This window comes from Asterias amurensis, chromosome 1 (assembly GCF_032118995.1).
Source record: "Asterias amurensis chromosome 1, ASM3211899v1".
Classification (NCBI taxonomy): Eukaryota; Metazoa; Echinodermata; class Asteroidea; order Forcipulatida; family Asteriidae; genus Asterias; species Asterias amurensis.
In genome coordinates, this window is record NC_092648.1 from 7,182,736 (window position 1) to 7,206,149 (window position 23,414).

Consider the following 23,414-nt stretch of genomic DNA (forward strand, 5'->3'; position numbering starts at 1 on the left):
GTATTCAAATTGAGGAGAATTTAGAAAACTTTCATGCAACAAAAATTTGCTCTGCCACAAAACTTGATATGTTACGAAGGGTACAGAGTGACAACCCCGCCTTTTGCAGTTTTAACACATCCCTAAAAACCTTTATATTAAATATATTCTTATTTAGCTCATTTAACTGAAAACAGTGTCATTATCATGAGCTTGTTATCTGTTGATATGAATCTACATGCTGGTGGTGCATCATTGGAAAAGGGAGTTAAGTCAACTTACGATTTTATGCTCTTTTATAAGAAACTACATGTAAAATAGGTGGCAAAAGTTGATATTTCACCTTGATAGATAGTTACAATAGGGAATTATGAACATTAAAGTGACTATTGTTTCAGCCCATTCAACTGGAACCATTATCATACTTATGAGTTTTAGTCTTTTAATTATATCAAAATGTCTGTCCTGGAACACATTTCAAATCGATACATTATCTTAAAAAAGGCTAACAGTCATCAAAGTTTTTTATTGTTTTAGTTCACTCACCTGGAAAAGTTTTTCATACAAAAGGAGTTTTATGCTCTAAGGAGTCTTCATGTCAGTGGCAAAATGTGACACAAGATTCATGGCAGTAAGGAGAAAATTACAGGTTTCTAGTGTTTAAGCCCATTCAACCTGAAAATGGTTTAAAGTTATAGTCTTTTATAAGAACCTACATGCCAGTTGTAATTTGAAACACATTTTAAAATCGCTACGACTTTGCAACAAGGAGTTATGGACAATCAATAATCTCATTACTTTAACACACTCATCTTGAACTGTTGAAACAATCATAAGTTTCATTCTTTGTGTATGTTGTAATAATGCCTCTGAATCAACTCCGACTTTGGCTCATTAACAGCCAGGGGTGATATTTAGCCCAACATTTTGTTGATTCCCAAAACTTCAACATTTCCTTAAAAGTTCATTTTGGAATCATAAAGTTGACTATCACTGTATACTGAAAATGCTTGGGTATACAGATTCCATATAACAACTCAACGCTTAAAGGTTGAAGCTTCATACTAAAACTGTAATATTCACACTGACGCGCACCATTATATAGACAAACAGACAAAATCAGTCTTATACAGAGACTCCCAACCTACTAAAGCAGCTTGCCAATAAAACATTTGTTAAGGACTATAGCGCATGAGTTCCCTATGCGCTGTGATGCACATATCGGATATTATAACACCCCTTGCAAGTATTCTGCCTGCTCATTGGTTTAGAGCGCGTCACATGACATGTCTTAGTTTTGCTAGACGACGGCCGTGTGATAGTGCGTCGGTTTGCCATGCGCTAGTCCGAAGACTAGCACACGTCGCTAGTCCGAAGACTAGCACATGGCGCCGTGCGCTAGTCCGACAGACTAGCACACGGCGTGCAGTACCCAGACGTCCGTTGCGTGTACGAGGATGATAAATTAATAGTCTGTAACCATTTCGGATTGCACGACACTACATGCAACACAGTAAGTAAAAGTGTTTGCAATCTGTATTCGCGTCGTCCGTGGATTGTAGCATTCAGGTCTGTAACTTAATAATAATAGTACAGTATTTAGAAATGTTTGGGGTGTTATAAAACAAATATTGACTGCTTTTACTCGTGCAATGGTTGAAAACTATGACTCCCTCGGTGATCCCCGGAGCGTTCTATTTTCCCGAGGCGAAGCCGAGGGAAAATAGAACGCTCCGGGGATCACCTCGGGAGTCATAGTTTTAACCATAGCACTCGAAGCAGTCAATATTTGTATACTATCAAATCTAGCCCATTTTTGTTGTTGTGATTTTCACTCTTCCCTCTATACAAATTATAACACATTAGTTGTAATAAATCTTTGACAGATATTAACTGAACAAACACTACTGATTTATCACAGTCTTCCTCACTCGTCCCTCGCATGGGCACTCCCATGTTTGTTTTGGGCTTCACATAACCTATGACCTACATGTAGGTTGGAATTGGCAAACTTGAACCACATGGTGACTGTGAGCAGATTTTTTAAACAAAATATAATGAGCGACATATACAACCAGAACGGTGCTCGGTCACCATTGGTTATCCAGCGCAATGTTGGGTCGATATCAAATCAAATTTGAATGGTGTTTTTGTGTAGAGTTTTTCGGAAGCTTAAAGACACTGGACACTATTGGCAATTGTCAAAGACCACTCTTCTCACTTGGTGTATCTCAACATATGCACAAAATAATAATATAATATAATATTAATAAATTCTTACATAGCGCATTTCACAATAACCGTATCAATGTGCTTACACTAGTGCCCTGGTCATAGGGCCAATAACATCAATTTTTAAAGTTTTTAAGCTCCCGGGGAGTATACAGCCCTGAGCTGCATTTAAGGCAAACCCAAGGCAAAATAACAAACCTACGAAAACTTGAGCTCAATTGGTTGTCGAAGTTGCAAGATAATAATGAAAGGAAAAAAACCCTCTTCACACAAAGTTTGTGTGCTTCTTCTTTCTCGAAAACTTTGTTACTTTAGAGGGAGCCATTTCTCATAATGTTTTATACTATCAACAGGTCCCGTGATTTGAGAGCTTGAGTTTGCCATAGCGATGACATAGCCGATGATGTATGTCTGATGTCACGACTATGAAACGATTATCAAATTTTTCTGGCCCAGGACATACTTTCGTTCCTATGTTGTTGATGAGATTGTTGGCTGCTTGTAATGTGTGTGCTTGTGTGTATACACATGTGTTATTCAGACACACCCTCATTTACTACTTTGGCCCCGCCCACAAAAGAGGGGATAAATAAAGAAACTATTTAAATTCATAGGAAAAAATGTTTTTTTTTATAGTATTTATATTTAAATAACACAAATCAGTTTAAAAAAATTTAATTTTTTTTTTTTCTACTTCACTTAGTTAAAACTATATATTAAGAACGCCCACTTTTAGAAATATTGAAACTCCACCCACAAAAGGGCAATTTTGTTCACTATTTTATGTTCTTACTTATTATGATGACTTTCAAGTTTATATTTCTGGTCCAAAAATATTTTTAAAAATCTTTGAAGTGTAATTTTGAAGTGTAATACAAGACCCCCTTTTTATGCAAATGAGGCTCCGCCCCCAAATAGGAGAGACCCAAGATGGGTCCAAGTCTAAAATTGATTATTAGCCCAATACCAACCATCATAGCAAATTTCATGCTTTTACCACAAAGTGCACAATTTGTTACCTTAGCAGCTGCACTACCAATACTTGTAACCAAGTAAGGTTTTATGATAATAATTATTTTGAGTAATTACCAATACATGTAGTGTCCACTACCATTAATCCCCAGCAATTACTCTTGCAAACTTTAGAAAATAGGGAATCTAAATTTGCAGCCAAATTGAAGAACTTGCCCATATCCAAATTACTTACTTACCCGACAATTGGATGCTGAAATCCCAATTTCTGTCCGGCTAATTCCAGTTGGTTGGCAAGATTTGGCTGTGGTCTGAGAATATACTTCAAGACTTGCCCCATCCACCAGACAATTGGCTTGCCATGCAGACGTATAAGCCTTTTTGAGAGGTCTTCAGGAATAGCAAGGGGTAGAAAGTCTGGTCTTGGATGGATCCCATCCACAATAGGTAGATCAATCACTTGAGTGTGAGCCATCTTCTCAATTGTTGCTGCAAAAGGCAATCATTTATTGGGTTCATATGAAGACACATAGATGTATGACATTTATAATCAAGTTATAAACCACAAGGGAAACTGAATAAGCAAGAACTTTGCTATCAATGAGCTGTCTATTTTATACTACTAATAATAATAATAATAATAATAATAATAATAATTGTGGCTTCTTATATAGCGCACATGTCCATCACCCAGTGACGCCCTTGGCGCTGTAACATACAGTATTTCCTGCCAGATGTGGGACTACGTTTGAATTATGAGACCTAATTCTGATAGCACCATGTAATGCTCTACAAGGTGCTGTGGCGCAATTTGCTGCCGATCGGACCAGGAACACAGGTGCGATGGACTCAGAGCTCCAGATTACCAAATATGGTAGTATTACGTCATGCCATGTTTGCGCACACCAAGCGTACGTAATCGATTTTAGTGCCATGCCGAGTCTACCGACTGTTTTGCTCTACTCGTAGCTAGCTGTCATGACGGCATCACAAGTAAATCGTGTGGTGAACGAGTGGAGTGTCTACGACAGTATTACATAATAAAGTATTTGAGGAGTGGGAATTACAAAGAAGGTTCTTCTGAAAGCTAGTACAGAAGAGGGTTTTGGGTTGCCCGTCGAAAAAGCACTGGTACAATAATAAAACAGGTCTTGAAGATTTAATGCGCTTTATAAATGCAACTAAATAGATCACGCTGCATACATATGCGCCGCTACCCACACACTAAAAGATTCTTGGTTCCTCATGGATAATGGACGCACTAAAATGTCACTTGCTGAGGGCAACACACAGAAAATTAATATATGAATATTATAAGATAAACGAGTTGGAAAACGCTATTTGCAGCTTCGCTGCTCGCGCTGCTTTATTTTGGTGCATGACATCTTGGGTGCCGCTGCCGCGTGGGCCTTAAATAAAGGCTATGTTTACACTATATCTAGAGAGGTGGACAGAGATCTGGCTTTTTTTGTTCAACCGCAGATCAAGATCCAGTGTCTTGTTTACACCAGTGCTTGATCTGGCTTTGATCACACATTTGACCACGATGTATATAAGTCATATTGAGATATGGTGCTCACAATGACACTGTTATATGTTTGGGTAACTTTTGTCTGTATACACCCAAACCAAACAGTGCACTCATAGAGTGTCCACCACTGCCTTAGTCTTTAGGATTTATGATAACTCAAAAAAGCTAAGGCAAGAACGTCAATTTTCCCTTGAGGTTCATCAAACATTAACAACGAATCAATCTGTTTTGTAACCATTAAGTCTGATATTATTGGCGAAGAAGTCATGACTGATTTACTTGGAGCCCCGAGTAAACTAGTCTTTACCAATTCAATTGCAGCAATTGACGTACTGTTGTTGTAAAGTTGTCGAGGGAACCCAACAATATAAAATAATATCGAAGTCTTATGTAGCGCACGTATCTACCAAACAAGGTACTCAAGGCGCTCAGTATATACAAACTTACAGAAATATAGGTTATTGCAGTGATGAATTTTGAGACCCAATTAGTTAGCACCTTATAAGGGTTTACAAGGTGCTACGGCGCATACAGCAGCCACAGCCAGGAACACCGCGGCGAACCCCTTCTCTTTTTGATAAGTGCACTGGGTTCTTTTACATGCGTTACACAACACATGGGACCAACGGCTTTACGTCCCATCCGAAGGACGAAGCAATGGTTAAGTGTCTTGCATAAGGACACAAGTGTCACGGCTTGGGATACGAACCCACACTCTGCTGATCAGAAACACCAGAGTTTGAATTTGGTGATCTTAACCGCTCGGCCACGACACTTCCTTAACATGACCTAGTTTTCAAACCCAAACATTGGTACAAGCTCGATCGCATTTTATAACAATGTTGAAAAGGAGTAACACCTCTCAACAAGCAAGTTATCAAGATCAGTCCGAATTTTTTTCAATAATTCCCCTCGAAGTTTTGGTGGTTTTGACAGATATGGAGGTAGAAATAGATGGGGAATTAAAAAAGAAAAAAGCAAAATGCAAGCTCCGAATGTAACGATACATTGTGTATAAAAGGAGACTGAAACATTTTTTTTTACACACGCACAGTCAATGTGCACTCTGCATGGCACAACAGCGAAGACACGCACAAAAAAACCCCAGCTACCACCAAGCAGAAGCGAAAAGCGTGCCATTTGTGGCGAGATCGGAAATGACCACATAAAATTACAATGTCCGATCCACCTTTGTGTTACCTGATCCACCAATTGCAGGATTCAACCCTCCTCAAATGGTGAAGTAAAATTGCGGACTCTTGACCCTGGTCTGATCCGGCAATTTTGCAATTACACTAGCTGTTAATCCACATTGCCGACTCTGAACTGGGTCTGATCCACCTTCTGGATCTAGTGTTAATGGGTCCAAGTCTACTGATTGTATGTGTCAATGCACAATTACACTAGCTGTTAATCCACATTGCCGACTCTGAACTGGGTCTGATCCACCTTCTGGATCTAGTGTTAACTGGGTCCAAGTCTACTGATTGTATGTGTCAATGCACAATTACACTAGCTGTTAATCCACATTGCCGACTCTGAACTGGGTCTGATCCACCTTCTGGATCTAGTGTTAACTGGGTCCAAGTCTACTGATTGTATGTGTCAATGCACAATTACACTAGCTGTTAATCCACATTGCCGACTCTGAACTGGGTCTGATCCACCTTCTGGATCTAGTGTTAACTGGGTCCAAGTCTACTGATTGTATGTGTCAATGCACAATAACAATGCTTTATTGCTTCCAAATAACCACAATGCAATATAGAAATGCTAGGAAAAGGATGTTATCTTAGTTGACAGGCATACAATACAAGAGTTAAAGCTTAATTAATATGCATTATAAAGGATACAACATAGTTATTGTGCAATGTGCAAAACAACAACACAAATAATAGGCAGTGTGCTGCTATAAAATTGGCCATCAAAAGTTGAAAGCAATAGGTTAACAAACAGCTAGGGGGGGGGGACAGGGACAAATACAAGAGATGGAGACATCACAGGTTAGTAAGCAGCAAAAATACAAAATGATGATTTAAAATATTAAGGCAAACATTCCCAAGCACTTCATTCCCAAGAATTTGATTAAAGTTTACAGAGTTAGCATTCCAATCAATAAACTGTGCAAGTCTTGAGCAATGCAAATATTGGGGCCAAGTTTTGCTTTCTTCATACAACCAAAGAGGAAATATAACAAAATAGTTTGTGGTAACCAAAGACTCCCAAAATATTTAAATATACACAAGACTTGCTTTCTATATTTTAAAGAATAGTTAAGTTAATACTGTGCCTCTGTGCTTTATTAAGGGGCATAGCGATTTGGAAAATTGATTTGGACAACTCAACAGATAGTAGTGCTCACAGCATGTGTTTATTCTCAGTAGTTAGTTGTAGTTACTAACATGTTCAGATACGCAGTGGTTACTGACTGGTACCATGGCAACCGTTGCAACACATCTTTGGGTCATCATTCTCCAAACACACAGTACCGCTGGAGCTGTAAAACACAAATATGTTGGCCCCTATACAAGTTACTAACACAACATTCTGTCACAATCAAGCATTTGTTTGGGCTAATTCAAACCAATTTCATTTGCAACAGCTTTACAAGTTTGAAAGTGGGAATAGGTTGATCAATTATAGTAATAATACAAAAAATAATAATAATAATAATAACTAGTTCTGATATATCGCATTGGTCATTTGGACAAATAACATTCCTTTAATCTTTCTCAACTTCCTGTGGGCAACCGTAGCGCTCCAAATGCTTTTTTTAATTCACAATATCATGACCAAAATGTAACCCCCACTCTGAAGACTTGACAACCAGAATTTGATGCTTTCATACTGCTCGGCCATGACACCCTACCTGACTTAACGGAGATTACAGGTTGCTGTCTACATAGAAGTAAATGTACATACTTCAAACCTCCAACCTCATTTATTGTAAGTAATTCAGTCATTGTCCTGAAAAGCAAGACTGATATTAGGATCATTACTTCTACATAATTAACTACTATTTTGTTTACTCAATGTAAGAATGGAATTGTTTTTCCTTTATAGTGTGAAGAAATATGTAAGGGTTTTGCAACAAATATTGTTTTAGAACAATGACTTAAAGGAACACGTTGCCTTGGATCGGTCGAGTTGGTCTTTGAAAAACGTTTGTAACCGTTTTTTATAAAATGCATATGGGTAGAAAGATGTTGTAAAAGTAGAATACAATGATCCACACAAACATGCCTCGAAATTGCGTGGTTTTCCTTTTACCTCGTCGACTAACACGTCGGCCATTTATGGGGGTCAAAATTTTGACTCCCATAAATGGCCGACGGTGATAGTTCGCACAGTAGAAGGAAAACCACGCAATTTCGAGGCAAACTTGTGTGGATCATTGTATGCTACTTTTAAAACATCTTTTCAACCATATGCATTATATAAAAAACGGTTAAAAACGCTTTTGTTTTTACCAACTCGACCGATCCAAGGCAACGTGTTCCTTTAAGATTTTCCAAAACGTATGATTCAAACTGACTCTAGCTACCTGCCAATCTCGGTGGTCTAGTTGGTAAGACACTACTCTAGAATTGCAAGGGTCGTGGGTTCGAGTCCCACCCGAGTAAAATGCCCGTGATTTTTACACAGAGCTAACACACATCAGTGTATATGGGTAAAACCAAATTTAATATTCTTCATCCCCAATGCAACTTTCCATCTATTATTTCATAGTGTTGTTGTCCTTTTTATTAACATATTCACTGATGTCCAGTACTCTTGAAGTAATAATTCATCAGAGCACAATCCTAATTATAATAATAATAATAATAAAAAGATATTTATAAAGCGCCAAATTGCCAAAAAGGCCTCAAAGCGCTAGATACAAAGGTAAAAAGCAATTGCCAATCAGTAACAGCTCTTTGTTATGTCAATTAATTAGCTTATCATTTACACAAAAGAACACAATAGTTTTTGAGCTGGCAGTAACTGCTCTGACTGATTTATTGCTTAGGCGTTGTATTTTGTCAGTTACATCAGAATGAAAGAAACTTACATAAATACTGGTTGTATTTGAGTGCATGGAACAAAATACACATCCAAAGCTTCTTGTTCTGGGGGAAACCACATTTGTTTATATCAATATTGAAGTTGTGCTAAGAGCTGAGAACATTAATGCACTCTTCCACACACAAATGATGTCATAATGCATGTAGGCCTACCTTTAACATGTGTAACATACTGTAACTATACAGCAAGAATGATTACCTTAAACAATCATAAATCCTTAGATTATCAATATTAGTTATCAAACTTGTTAATTCTGCTGACTTAGCTCTGAATTCATGCAGAAATGCTAGAGTACATGCATGACCATGCTTCAAACACATCAGACAAAACACTGTCACATAATGCAATATCAAACAAAATAATGTGAACATACAAATCAACTTATTGCAAATTTACGATAAAATAAAATATAATTTAATGGAGTTAGCAGAAAGAAAGATCAAAAATTAAAGTACAGCAAAATTTATGAATACTGAATAGCTTCAATAGTAATAAACAATAGATGTACATGTAGCACAACATTTATATTGGGAACTATTAATGTTTCACCCTGTTAACAACTATCACATGAATATCGTGACCATGTAACACTGGAGATTAAATGTAACCAGAATATGTCACACAATGTCCACCTTTTACTGTTCCAAAGCAGTATATGTGAAATACATGAGGCAAGAACATAACTGTATGCTTTGTTTTGCATAAATCTTTTCAAAATTCCAAGCTTTTGATCTTGGGCTTGTGATACGTGATGTGGGCTTGTTAATGATGATATGTGCTTCACACTTACTAGCAGAAAAGGGGCATATTTGAAACAATCATTTACAAGTAGTCTGTAAAGAATACTTACATCCCCATCTAGTTGTACTTTCTCCTCTTCGATCCACACATGTCTCACTCAATGGAAGGAAAAATTTCTCCCATCCTTCTGGTGCATAGCGCCATCCTTTAGATTGTAGAATCAATGTGCGCTGAGTACCATAGGCTACTATCATACAATATGCAACATGGTGTACCTGGCAGCCATACCCACAACCCTTGTTCAGGTTACATACTATCTTCTTAGCTCTGCTGCAGTCAGCAGGATTCTGAGGGAAAGGGTTGTAAAATGTTATCCATAATACTGTGAAGAAAAAAAAAATTGCTTTCAGTTGAATAAGTTTTTGGGGTCCACAACCCTGCCCTGGGAGCTAACATATCTATTGACTCAATTCACCTGACGTCATCATCAGAATAATCTTGGATGCGCAATTTTGGTGGTCAATTTCACTGTGCGTTATTCAGTGAAGTGCGCATTTGTGGTGATGCGGCCTTTACACGTAAACCTATGAGCCCACCAACATGGTTAGCGTGGCACAGTCGCCATGTGTGACGCACGTGCAAGGGGTCAATAGACCCTTTTTTGTACGAGTGGCCTTGAGTAGGTATGTACAAATTCAAACGCAGCAAAATCAAATAGGCACAATTGGGAGGGTAGTTCTGCTACAGAAGGTGGCACTTTTGGGAACAGAGAAGATACCAAAGTGACTGGACACAGCTAAAACCATCAAATACATGTAAAAACAAAAACAAAATGTTTGGATCAGATGGTATGCCCAGCCTAATGCTAAGGTTTGGTGGTGGAGTAGGATAACTATTGCAGAGAATTGTTTTTTCAACACTGCTTTGCAGAAAAAGTTACAAGCCAATAACGTGATATTTTTTGCTTGAGAATAATTACTTGCTAATTCTTCCTTAGCATAGAAATTTTGTAAAAGAATAAATTTTGCTGAAACAAGATATGAAATTGTGCTCTTAACAAGGAGTGCACAACTGACTAAAATTTGGATTAAAACGACTCAGTCATCTCCTGCTGTTATCAATAGTGCAGGTAAAAGCAACCTTGGACTCGCTACAAAGCAAGCAAGTCATTCCAATGAAAGGAAACAATGGCTTGAGTGGGCTACTTAGGCTAGAAAACAAACACAAATATGACTCTAACGGTCTTTCAGGAATAGAGAAGGAAAACTGACCCAGTAAATTTTAAATGAGTTGGGGTTTTAAACAAAGACAAATTTATAAGAGTGGGATTAGAACCAATGACCTCCGGATTAACATGCCGGCATTTTCCAACTGAGCTATCTAACCCTATGTTGGCGACCTCTCTATTCTGTCAATATCTTTGTTCAAAAGTGCCAGTCAGAAGTTTGAACCAGACAACCATTAGCATTCTAGCTTACCCCTTTTTCAGACATAGCCATTTAAGTGTTCTTAGCTTGCTTAAGTGGTATTGTTTATATTTCATATTGGGGGATTTATACAAGGGTTGATATTAATTTTGTTTAGGGAAGGTACACGTTTGGTAATGTCAAAGACCAGTCTTTTCACTTGGTGTATCCCATCATGATCATAAAATAACAAGCCTGTGAACATTTTGGCTCAATCGGTCATCGAAGTTGCGAGAACATGATGAAAGAAAAAACACCCTTGCTGATGAATTTGTGTGCTTTCAGATAAGAATAAAAGACTTTTAGCTAGAAGTCTTTTATTATTTTAGTGAGAAATTACCTCTTTCTCAAAAACTACATTACTTCAGAGGGAGTCTTTTCCGAAAATGTTTTATACTATCAACAGCTCTCCAATGCTCGTTACCAAGACAGTTTTTAAGTTATATTTGTTTTGAGTATTTACCAACCGTGTACCTTCCCTTTAAACACTATTTCATATGTTTATGAAGTGGTCATTATTTCTTACAATAAAAGCAGATTTAACAGAAAAATGCTAAATTTGGGAACTAATGAGGAGATCTGCCTAAAACAGATGCTGGATGACTTACCTGCAAATAATGAAACCTTCTTTGCACCAAATCGCTTAATTCTTTAGCCTCATTGTCTCTCCATGCAGCATTATTATCTATCCTGCTCAAGTTATAGATATCTACAAGGATGGCTCTGTAATCAAAACAATAAAAGACAGAAACATCGCTACATTTAGTAAACTAAATTCTTTGCACACATTTTAAAGTAAACATACACAATGACATAATGTACATGTACACATTACTGAATATTGTGACCACTCATCGTCGCACCCTCAGGTTGCTTCAATCAATCCCATTTCAGCCAGGCCATCCAGGGAGGATCTTGACTGATCCACGTCATCTTCATCTTTAACTCAACTAGGCTTACATAAACAACCATTCTGGAACCATCAGCACCAGCAACACCAACACCACTTTGGAACTAAGTGACCCCTTCTTCCTGGGGGACGGCCCAGATGAGTGGGGACCACATCCACCCCTGATAATCCACCATAGATTTACAACAGTAACACTAAACTTTTACTGAAGTACATAAAGTTTTACTGTAGTAAGTAAAGTACAAGTACAGTTTTCCCTAAAGTAAAGCAACTGTACTACAATAAAAACCCAAGTCAAACAATATTGAATCTGGAGTGTTTTAAAAGTAATATTATAGTATTTCTATTCTTAGTTTACCGTAGGTTTACTCTAACAAAAACCCAAGTCAAACTACAGTGAATCTGCAGTATTTTGGAGGTTATAGTTTTTAGTATTTTTGTTGATTGTTTGCTCATGGAGGCTACCTCTTGGTTTACTGTAGATTCACTTGACTTGACTGCAATGAAAACAGCAATTATACTGCAGTATCGATGTAGTAAAACAATGGTTATTTGTTTCTGAAAGAGTAGAACTTTACTGCAACAAAAACTTCAGTAATACTGCAGAAGCTTCCTTAAGGCATCCGTCCCAAGTATGTCACTGTATTCCACAAAAATGCGCCCATAATTGTTTTCTTTGTCTGTCTATAGGACTGTCTACTTTAATTGTTATGAATGTACATGGTACTTTATTTCTTAAAGCCATTATACACTTTCGGAACAGAAAAAAAAAATCACAGATTTACAAATAACTTTACAGGGTTTACAGAAGGTAATGGTGAAAGACTTCTCTTGAATTATTATTCTATGAAATGCTTTGCTTTTTGAGAAAACATTAAAACAATTATCAATTCTCGACAACGAGAATTACGGATTTATAGTAAACACATGTCATGACACGGCAAAATGTGCGAAAACAAGGGTGGGTTTTTCCATTATTTTCTCCCGACTCCAATGACCGATTAAGCCTAAATTTTCACAGGTTTGTTATTTTATATATAAGTTGTGATGTTATGACACACGAAGTGTGGGCCTTGGACAACACTGTTCACCGTGAGTGTCCACTGGCTTTAAACATTTTTTTAAAGACATTTGTTGTGCATAAAATACGAAATAGGAAACATATATTTTACACACATTTAACATCCGGATTAAAAATTGCCACCTACTGGATAGTGAAATGATCTGTACATTGAGGGATAGTATTGACTGCACTTGCCATAAATAATGCAAAAACATGTATTTCTTTATTGAATTTTTTTTTTTTTTAAATGAACTTAAGAACTTAGTTGTGCCAATGGAATTTTAGGATAACATTTGCCTTGTTCAAGTCATTTATTAAACTTGCCGTATCTTTTAGCTTTTTTTTTATTTTATTTTTAATAAGGGAATCAATGTGTGGTGAAGAGGTTTTTAAACTAGTGGTTTAAACCCGTCGAGGCCTGGTTCTTGATAGAACCAGCCGTAAACCTTGTCATCACACATTGATTCCCTTAATAAACCTATAGTAAATTTGGGGTAAGAATGGATTATTTTGAGGTAAACAAATGCTTAAACTAAAGTTACAGTTAATTTTACTGCACTTAAGACTGCATTAAAACTACAATGAAACTTTATTTATTAAGACAGTTTTGCTATTCCTATTGGTTGAGGGCACGTCACGATGGGGTGTTTAAAGGCAGTGGACACTATTGGTAATTTTTAAAGACCAGTCTTCTCACTTGGTTCTCAACATATGCATAAAATAACAAAACCTGTGAAAATTTGAGCTCAATTGGTTGTCCAAGTTGCGAGATAAAAATAAAAGAAAAACACCCTTGTCACACGGAGTTGTGTGCTTTCACATGCTTGATTTCAAGACCTCAAATTCTAAATCTGAGGTCTCGAAATCAAATTCGAAGGAAAATTACTTCTTTCTCAAAAAAACTACGTCACTTTAAAGGGAGCCGTTTCTCACAATATTTTATACTATATAACACCCAAGCAGATCCTTGCCATTTGATTGGAGGATTGTCCGTCACGTGATAGCAAATAAAATTACCATTGCACGCTGAGTCACTCACCATGCTTTTTCGTTCCATCCGAAAAGTACCATTGCACGCTTGTAGCGTGCAATGGTACTTTTCGGATGGAACGAAAAAGCTGAGTAAAAAAACATCACTGCGTGCACATGTCTTTGGTAACGCAGCAGGTGTTCTGCAAGAAGGCATAGTAAAAATTACTAGCATTCGGCTTCTACAGTTGAAATTGTTTGTTTTGAAAGTTGTATCTTTCAATCAAAATGACAAAGATCTACTTGGATGTTATATAAAACAAATAATGAATGTTTTTCATTCGTGCAATGGTGCGAATATGTTCATTCGTTGAAAGCTGGAATGTTCCATTCAACTCGGCTCCGCCTCGTTGAATAGAACATTCCATCTTTCAACTCAGGAACATATTCGCACCATTGCACTCATAAACATTCATTATGTGTATACTATCAACCTCCAGCCTTTACTCGTTACCAAGTAAGGTTTTGTGCAAATAAACACAATTAACAGAAAATAACAAGCTGCAGAATGGGGAATGTACACACATTTAACAGGTCAATGCTAAAAACGGTTTACAGTCAAGGATGATCATCAACATGCATGCCATGACGTACATAGGCATTTGGGTTTCCTTCTGCTAATTAAAACAAACCTTAGTGCATTCACCATTTGCTGTTTTATAATAAGCAGAAAGTCATTGCTCTGAACCTTCATCAAACTGTTTCCTGACATTGTACTTGTTATCCACATGCTACATGTTATAAATGAATGCAACTCCAGACTTCATTGCTTGACTCACTCATTAAAACACACTGCAGAATCTAGTTCAGTATGAGACACGAACACGAACAATCTAACAGATGTCAGTTGTTCTCCAACTGACAGGAGTACAGCCATAATGTCCACATGCTATAGCTCCCACTGTTGTTAGTATCAATAACCATATCATAAAGTCAATTATTTTTCAACAGTGCATTGTAGGGGGTGGTGCACTGGTACTGCAAGAAAATAAATAAAGTACTTAATGGGGAGCAATGATAATGAACTGCATGGTTGGATGAAGCAACTTTTTATGAACAAATTCAAAGACACTATAAAAGGCACAGACACCTTTGGTTTTGTCAAAGGCCAAGATTCTCACTTGGTGTATCCTAACATTTATATGCATAGAATAATAAACCTGTTAGCATTTGGGCCCAATTGGTCATCAACTTTGTGTGCTTTGAGGTGCATAATAAAAGGCTACAGCTGCAGTATTTTTTTTTATTTGAGTGAGAAATTACCTCTTTCTCAAAAAACTAGGTTACTTCAGAGGGAGCAGTTTCTCACAATGTTTTATATACTATCAACATATCTCCATTGCTCTTTACCTAGTGAGTTATTACGTTAACAATTCGCCTAGAATAGTAGTTCAGAATGTTGGTAGAACTTCTACATGAGCTAAAAGCTTCCTGGACCCTCAGCCTATGGGAAATGTGGTTAGGGGTAGAATAAAATCACACACTGAAATCCTGCTTTTCCATTTCAAACAGCTAATAATAATAATCAAAATAACAATAATAATAATATTAATAATAAGACTTGTTATGCGCACGTATCCACCCTGCTGGGTGTTCATCAAGGTGCACTAAAAACCAACAACAAACAAAACAAAACAAAACAAAGAAAAAGCTTCACCTAGTGACAAAACAAATCTTTTTGCAGGGAAATCATTTGCATACATTGTTCAGCCTCAAAATAGTGCTTTGATTGTACTACAAGATCATCTAGGACTCAAAGTTTCTGGGGCCCTTAAGCAGGTCTGGACTACATCTTGTAAGGGCTTTGCATTCCACGATCACCAATTATCTTTGAGGGGAAAAACACAGCCTTGAAAAAATGTGTTCTCTCAAGCCTGACTCTTGTTGATATATAGCGATAATGATAATTGAAATAAGCACATTGTCATTTAAGTGCACAAAACACTGACAAAACATAAACCATATGGGGCTGTTTTTATAAAGGAATTATTTTGCAATATAAATGTTACATGACCAATGGGGGAAATATACTCTAAAGTGTACAGCTGTGATTACAATGTACTCGCCTTTGGCTGGTACATTCTATCCACAAATCCACACTTTCTCCTCCATTCTCCTTGACATAAATTTGTTTTGTAAAATGGTTGCATCAAACCATGTCACATTCTTTAAAAGAAACTTTCAACTGAATGAAAAGGAAAACCATGAAGAAAAAACAAGCATTAATGATAAATTGTATTGACACTTTACCTTTGTTGGTGCCCCCCATCCACCAGTATTTGGTTGACCTTCTCCTTCATGTTTTCATTGGAACTCAGCAGCTTAATCTTCTGCAGTTCAGACTTTAAGAAGTACCATATCTCAACCACATCATTGTGAATGCGGCGTCTAAGTTTCTCACTGTCTGTGCTTGGCCCAGTACTACAGGAAGAATGTGCAGCTGGCTCATCTTGGATTGGAAAGAGCAAAACAGTGTGAGCTTACTTATGTGTTTATTACTAGAGTATCAGGATGAATAGTAAGAAAAGAATTTGACAATGATAGCAAGAGAAGAAATAACATGGAATAAGGGAACTCATTCATTGATGACAGATATAGCACTTTGAGAAGGATCAAGAAGACAACTAAATGCAACAAAATAGCACATAGTAACTAAGCCTGGACGGTATGACAATAATATCGTCACGATACGATATTGAAAACAATATCGCCAATATCGATGTTGGTTTTGAATTTATCAAAATATCGTCTCAAAACGATATTTTTTTCATAGGTGGTCTCTCTTTGCAGGGATGAGCATGACCAACGTTCTTGAACCGTTTTTATGTGCTGTGTGAATACCCGGAGCAGCATCTATCACCTCGATCCCTCTGTTATTATGGTACTTTTATTATTAGGGGATGCATGAACTGAGTGCTGCCGTGGCCAAGCGTGGGTACAAAGCTGTAGGGGAAATTCCCTTGACCAGAAATCACCACGTAGCAGTATTTATCACCTCGATCCCACGGTTATTCTTATAAGTTATTATTAGGGGATGAATGAACCGAGTGTTTCCGTGCCCACGCGTGGGTGCAAAGCTGTACGCGTGGGTGCAAAGCTGTAGGGGAAATTCCCTTGACCAGAAATCACCACGTTGTCGTCAGGAAATGTCGGACCATGTCGGACGCACTGAAAATACGGGTCCAACTACTTGCCGTCAACTCAATGTCAACTCGCTAGGTGCCGTAAACTCACCATCAAAACCTCCAGTAATATATTTAAAATCCCCAAAAGAGAATTTTTACTAGTTTTGGTTACATTTCGGTAATAAAATGAGGTTTTTTTTTATCGTGAAAAAATTTTATCTTGAGGCGGCAAAAGCCGTCGGCCGCCATCTTGCTTCTTCACAGAGCTTGTATTGTACATCATGGACAACAGAGGGCGCTTTCCTGCATTTGGAACTGTTTTGGCCATACAGCTATTATAAAATAGCATTGGTCATGTTGACGGTGAGTTGACCAACACAAGCGAATCGACTGTGAATATCCATGCATTGGAATAACAATAGCGGCACCAGGTTTTTCCTCCATGGGTTTTTAGAGATCGCAACACTCCAATCGATTGAGGTACAAATATGATTTAATTGCTCCAGAGCCAGTGATGATGTAAAACAAAAAAATATTACGTTTTCTGTTTCATGGAATATGGATGTAATGTTAATTCAGTAATTTTCATCAAGGCGGTTTGAATAAAATTTATCTAATTTACGCAGTCCATTTATTTATTATTATTTTTTTATATACACAACAGTCATGTTTTGTTTGTCTTGTCTTCGTCCTTGCGGTAAAACTGTTTTTGGCGTGCGATTGAGCCATTGTTGTCCCCTTCTGAAGGGTACTTTCAATTTTCAAAAATCTTCATGATATATCGTCATATTGGCGATATTTACCTGACGCTATATCGCCAGTCAAAATTTTTCGATATCGTCCAGGGTTAATAGTAACAACAGTATTATCCTTGGATATTTCCCATTACTGGTATTCCTTGTACATGTTAAAATAGTTTTTCGTCTCCTGAGACAAAAATTGTTTTCATGACATACTAATTTCTCAAAAACTTCTGCACATCACCAAGTAATATTATGAAAGAAGCTTTTTACCATTATTATCTTCATTTACCATTATTATTATAAAACTAAGTAAGTTAAATGTAAGTCTGTGGATATTGTGTTGTGTGTCCTTTCAAAAAGTACCACAACCCTTTAAAGACACTGGACACCTTTGGTAATTGTCAAAGACCAGTCTTCTCACTTGGTGTATCTCAACATCTGCACAAAATGTGAAAATCTGTGAAAATGTTAACTCAATTGGTCGTTGAAGTAGCGAGATAATGATGTTCTTATTTCAGTGTAATTGAATGATTGGATTGTACATACCTTTATTACTGTAAGTTTGACTGCTCTCCTTTTTCAATACATCAACTAGGTTGTTAGCTTTGACAAGTTGATCCTTTAATAACTGGGCTTGGTCTTCCTCTGAGTCTGCCTCTTTTGTTTCAACCAGGTCCCTACAAGAAAATATTAACAAACAAAACATTACCTTTTCCTTAAATCCTACCACATTTAAATCAAAACAAGACATTAGGTGTTGGTGCGAACAAATACAAGATTGTGGCTTATCTTTGATTAATTACAACATAATTTTTCTTTGATATAGAAAACCCCTCATCTTTGATAGACCCTTACTTTGACCTTTAGTGTGCCTAGTCATTGTCAGGACACTGAAGAGTGAGAGACTCTCTCCAGCTTCAGTCTGGTGGTGCAAATTGTGCTGCGGTGGTTATTACAAGACTACGCCAACCATCTTGATCAGCTGCTGATCTTGACGCAGCTGCTATACCTTGTCCTGTCCAATTCTTAATGTCGTTCATCTATGATGTTGCTTAGCAACCTCTCCTTCTCTTTCCCCCGACAGACCCCTGGATTATATCTTTGTCAAATCCTCCACGACGCAAGACCTGTCCAAAGAAACGCACATTCTGCATGGCTATCTGTTTCCTCAGCATCAGCTCACTCCATATGGTGTCCAATACCCAGTGGTTTGTCCTCCTCTCCATCCATGATGCTCAGGTCAGCCCCTGTCAGGGCCCAAGATTCACAACCATAAGAACCTATAGCAAATGCTGTGGCACAGAGAAGTCACACTTTGAGGCTGATGCTAATGAGACCATCTTCTGAATTGCTGTTCGTGCTATGGCCAAGCGCCTCCTAGTCTCCTTTGAGCTACTCTGCCAGTAGAAATGATTGTTGATCTAAGATCTTGTCTACTTTATGGCCATGGAGTGTAAAGTTGGACCAGTCCTGTCTATCTGGACCGATGACCATTATCTTTGTTTTGGTGGTATTGATCTTTAGGCCCATCGGCTGAGCAGATCAATCAGACCTTCTCTGGTCGTGGCCATTAGGCAGAGATGCAACCAGGTGATGAAAAATTTTGTGGTGACGTTTTGGATTCTTAACCACCCCCACCTCGCAGACCTGCCAGCAATGTATCCCAGAAATAGGGACAAACCTGGACTGATTTGTTGTAACCCTGGACTGATTTGTTGTAAACCTGAACTGATTTGTTGGCCTTTACTGTAAACATTAGCAACTTAAATTATTGATAAAAAAACATTAAACATTAGCAACTTAAATTATTGATAAAAAAACATAACATAAAGAGAAGGGAGCGGTTGCCAGAACATACACCCTCAATCAAAAGATCCTCAGCATCTGGCCTGGTTGTTCATAGTGTGTGTGTTGACCCTGCATTTCTAAAAAATAACACTCAACATGATTTTAAGTGGATTTCTTTATTAGATTTGTGCATAAATCAGTTTTGTTTTGGAATAAATAAGCATCAATGGGATCTAAGTTTGTATATACATCTGATTTAGTATACAAATACAACATGGTTTGAGGATGAACAGTCGATATTAAAAGGTGAAGCCAAGTTTGTTAACTTCCAATACCGAGGGGAGCTTATATCGATATTCACCCCAAATATATCATGTTATATTTGTTTTACAATATTATTAGGAGCAAGGGGAAATGAAGACTGTGTTGAAATAAAATGCATCAAATTTTTTATGACCTTTTTACTTGTTTCTGCACGCACTTCAAACACAAAAACCGACTGGGCGCATACGTACAACTATAGGGGATAAGTTTCACGACTGAAAGTAGACTCGTAGACTCGCTTGGGCTGCCCAAGCGACAGTCAACTGGTCATGTGTATTTAAAATGTGCGCGTTTGGTAAACGGCAAAGATAGCACCTGGCACATGATGTTTAATGGACCAGTAAGAACTCGACTCTCGGTCATGAATATGTAGAATGTCATGGCCGAGTGGTTAAGAGCATCCAATTCAAGTTCTGGTGCTGATTCACTGGAGTGTGGGTTCGAATCCCGGTCGTGACACTTGTGTCCTTGAGCAAGATACTTTACTATAATTGCTTCTCTTCACCCATGGGTATAAATGGGTACCTGCGAGGGTAGAAGTTGATATTGTGAATGAAAAAGCCTTTGGAGCGATATGAACTGTTGCCCAAGGGAGCTGAGAAAGATTAAAGGGATGTTATTGGCCTTATGACACAGAGCACCAATGTAAAGTGCATTGATACGGTTATTGTGAAATGCGCTATATATACATGTAAGAATTTTTATTATTATTGTTACTATAATTATCATGAGTTATAGCATAGAAATATTGACTGCTATTGAGGGGCACAGTTAAAATTTTAGGTCCCAAGGTGATTGGCTTATTTTAATAAAATATTCATGTCATTATAACTAAGTCAATCAATTAATTTTGTTAACTAATTGTGTTGTTGGTAACTTCAAATTGGACCTGATGACTCTTTTGTATTAAGTTAAGTATAATCTATGAGCGAACAATCCGATTGGATTTTTTACGGGAAGTTAACAATAAGAAGAAAAACAAATACAAATCTTGACGAAATAGCTGTTTCGACTACCAAGTTGGAACAGCTTGAGAGCAATAGTGATTTTTGGGATCCAATCATGTCCAATAAGTGACTTGATCTTAAAGCTTGGAACCGACCATTTGCACTACTCAATCCCTGATTCGCTACTGCTCATAGTATACTTAAAGAATAAGATGTGATGAATAAACAAAGACCAATCAGTTACCTTGCCTTGCAAAATCAATCCTGCCCACCCTAAATGAAGAAAATGTAAAATCATTGTATCCATGTGAAAACATTTTTAGTTATGATCCTAAACCGTTAATCCCATGAACAAGTACTTTTTGTATAAAAAGGGGAAAACATTTTTCATTTTCTTTGCAGCTATTTTAAGAATTGTTCTGTTGATGTTCAAGAGTCAATTTTTAGGCTGTTAAATGTGTGTATTGGACCTACATGTAGGCTCATACACATATTTTATTTTTGTACGCCTATTTTCATGAAACAGACCATGAAATTTGAAAATGAACATAGCCATGTAATAGAATTACTTTGGTTGGCATTTGGCTTTGCCATAATGTATGTTCACTTCATATGCCTATCAGCTGCCTTAAATTGATGAGTAACTGTTTGCACATTATAAGTCTAGTCACTATGATGAGTATTGCAAAGTCACTATGATGAGCATTTCAAACTAAAACAAGCCTCAAGACTGCAAGAGGGAATTAGACCTGAAGTTGCAAACATGGTGATTAAGACAAATACCTGAGTTCTTTGGCTTGTTTCCTAAGCTCATCATTCTGTCTCCGCATACGATGAAGCTCATTGGTGAGGTGATTTAACTCAGCTCCTACTCCCATTGCTCCTCCCGTCTCCTGGCCCCCTGGCGGGAAGAACATACCACTAAGGAAGACGAGGCTGACCAGCCATAGAAGGGAGATGGACAGGCCCAGTTTGATGGTAGTCTTCATGATGACAGTGAGTACATCACCGATGAATCAAAGAAAATGAATGCTTGGCAGACAACATCATTGTCTGAGGCACTGGATAAATAAAAAACACAATCAAAGCAAAACCTGCAGCTTACTGAAATGGGGGGCCAATATAGATATAGAGTTCATTTAACCCTTTGAAAAGAAGTATTGGAAGTTTTCTAAGCAAGGCCACACTTAATCACTTAACACTGATAAAGATAAAGACTACGCTTTGTTAATAACTGTACACACTCAATACACTAACTGTCATGCCACTGATCATAACAAATCAGCTCTATACAACACTCATCACAGGTCTTACCGTTTAACAATCATTTATCTATAAATATTTAAGTTCCCAGCATTCACTCTCAAATTTTGATCTTTCATTCCTAAATTTATCTTAAATTTCATAAACGTATATTAATTTTCCAGAGGCATCATGCTTTCAACTTTGTTTCCTCAAAATGTAGTTTCTCTATCCTTCTGCCTGGGGCAAGACTAAATCTAAGAATATCACATTATTCACAACTCTACAATGAGCAGAGCCATGAAACAGTGACCTGTGCCAATTTTGTTGTTATAATATGGGAAGATGAATATAGATCGTCTCCAATAACAACAATACAACAAATTAACTGCTGCACACAATTTACTCCCCTCCAGTGTACAAAACACAGTGAACCTCAACACAGAATGCACAAATTGTATCATTTACACGTGTATGCATAGAAACCTCACTTACATGTTATTAGTTAAAAGGGCAATGAATTTATGTGTTTGGGCTTCACACTTCTTACCAATGTTTGTTTTAAGTAGTGAGGCATAGCCAGAAAGACCTCAAGATAGTTTGTATTAAAACCGCATTCAGACCGCATAAAATGTACACATACACATGTAACTGAATAAACAGTTGCATGTAATTGGCTGTTGCGCCCACAATCTCCAATGACCATAACATTCTAACTCCCATAACATATTTATGTCACGTCCATGAAGCTTGATAAAGGCAAAAGGCCCATTCACACGAGCGCTGCAAACGAGGGTCCCGTGCGATTTCATAACATCGATGTTATGAAATCGCAAATCCACGTCGTGTGAATGCTATGTATGTTACGAAATTACCTGGGTCCCGTGTTGTTCATAACACAGATCGAGACCTCCTCCAAAAAATCGCATCGATGTTATAATCATGGGGAGCCATCGTCTGAACCGAATGCCTGCGATCGTAACGAGGGACCGCTGCGTTGACACGTGTAGAACTATGGAGGAAGAAATGGGCGAACTATAGCATGCATATATATGTACATGTACATACACGTGATGTATATCTGCTCAACGCTGGACAACGATCGTTTGGCTGGTGGGTTTTGTGGCCGGATGCTAGACCAGTCCAAACCTTGAAGCAAAAACATCGTTCAATCGGGAGCAGAATACGTCTTTTGCCAAAGCTTTTCGATGTTTTAATTCACCATTTGTTATGTCTCATCAATAATTCCATATCTAC

At 37.6% G+C, this 23,414-nt stretch overlaps 2 protein-coding genes across 2 annotated transcripts in view; one reads left to right on the forward strand and one right to left on the reverse strand.

Annotated features, from left to right (window-relative positions):
* Positions 1-23,414, forward strand: part of LOC139944494 (cytoplasmic dynein 2 light intermediate chain 1-like) — a 416,808-nt gene that overhangs the window by 41,878 nt on the left and 351,516 nt on the right. The window lies entirely within an intron of this gene.
* Positions 1-23,414, reverse strand: part of LOC139944394 (alpha-(1,6)-fucosyltransferase-like) — a 59,360-nt gene that overhangs the window by 9,303 nt on the left and 26,643 nt on the right. The window contains exons 3-8 of the mRNA XM_071941407.1: positions 21,699-21,976; positions 18,403-18,533; positions 16,239-16,437; positions 11,595-11,709; positions 9,630-9,867; positions 3,423-3,672 (exon numbers count right to left, since the gene is read on the reverse strand). Of these exons, the coding sequence (XP_071797508.1) occupies positions 3,423-3,672; positions 9,630-9,867; positions 11,595-11,709; positions 16,239-16,437; positions 18,403-18,533; positions 21,699-21,904 (1,139 nt within the window). The 5' untranslated portion in view covers positions 21,905-21,976. The remainder of the gene's footprint in view (positions 1-3,422; positions 3,673-9,629; positions 9,868-11,594; positions 11,710-16,238; positions 16,438-18,402; positions 18,534-21,698; positions 21,977-23,414) is intronic.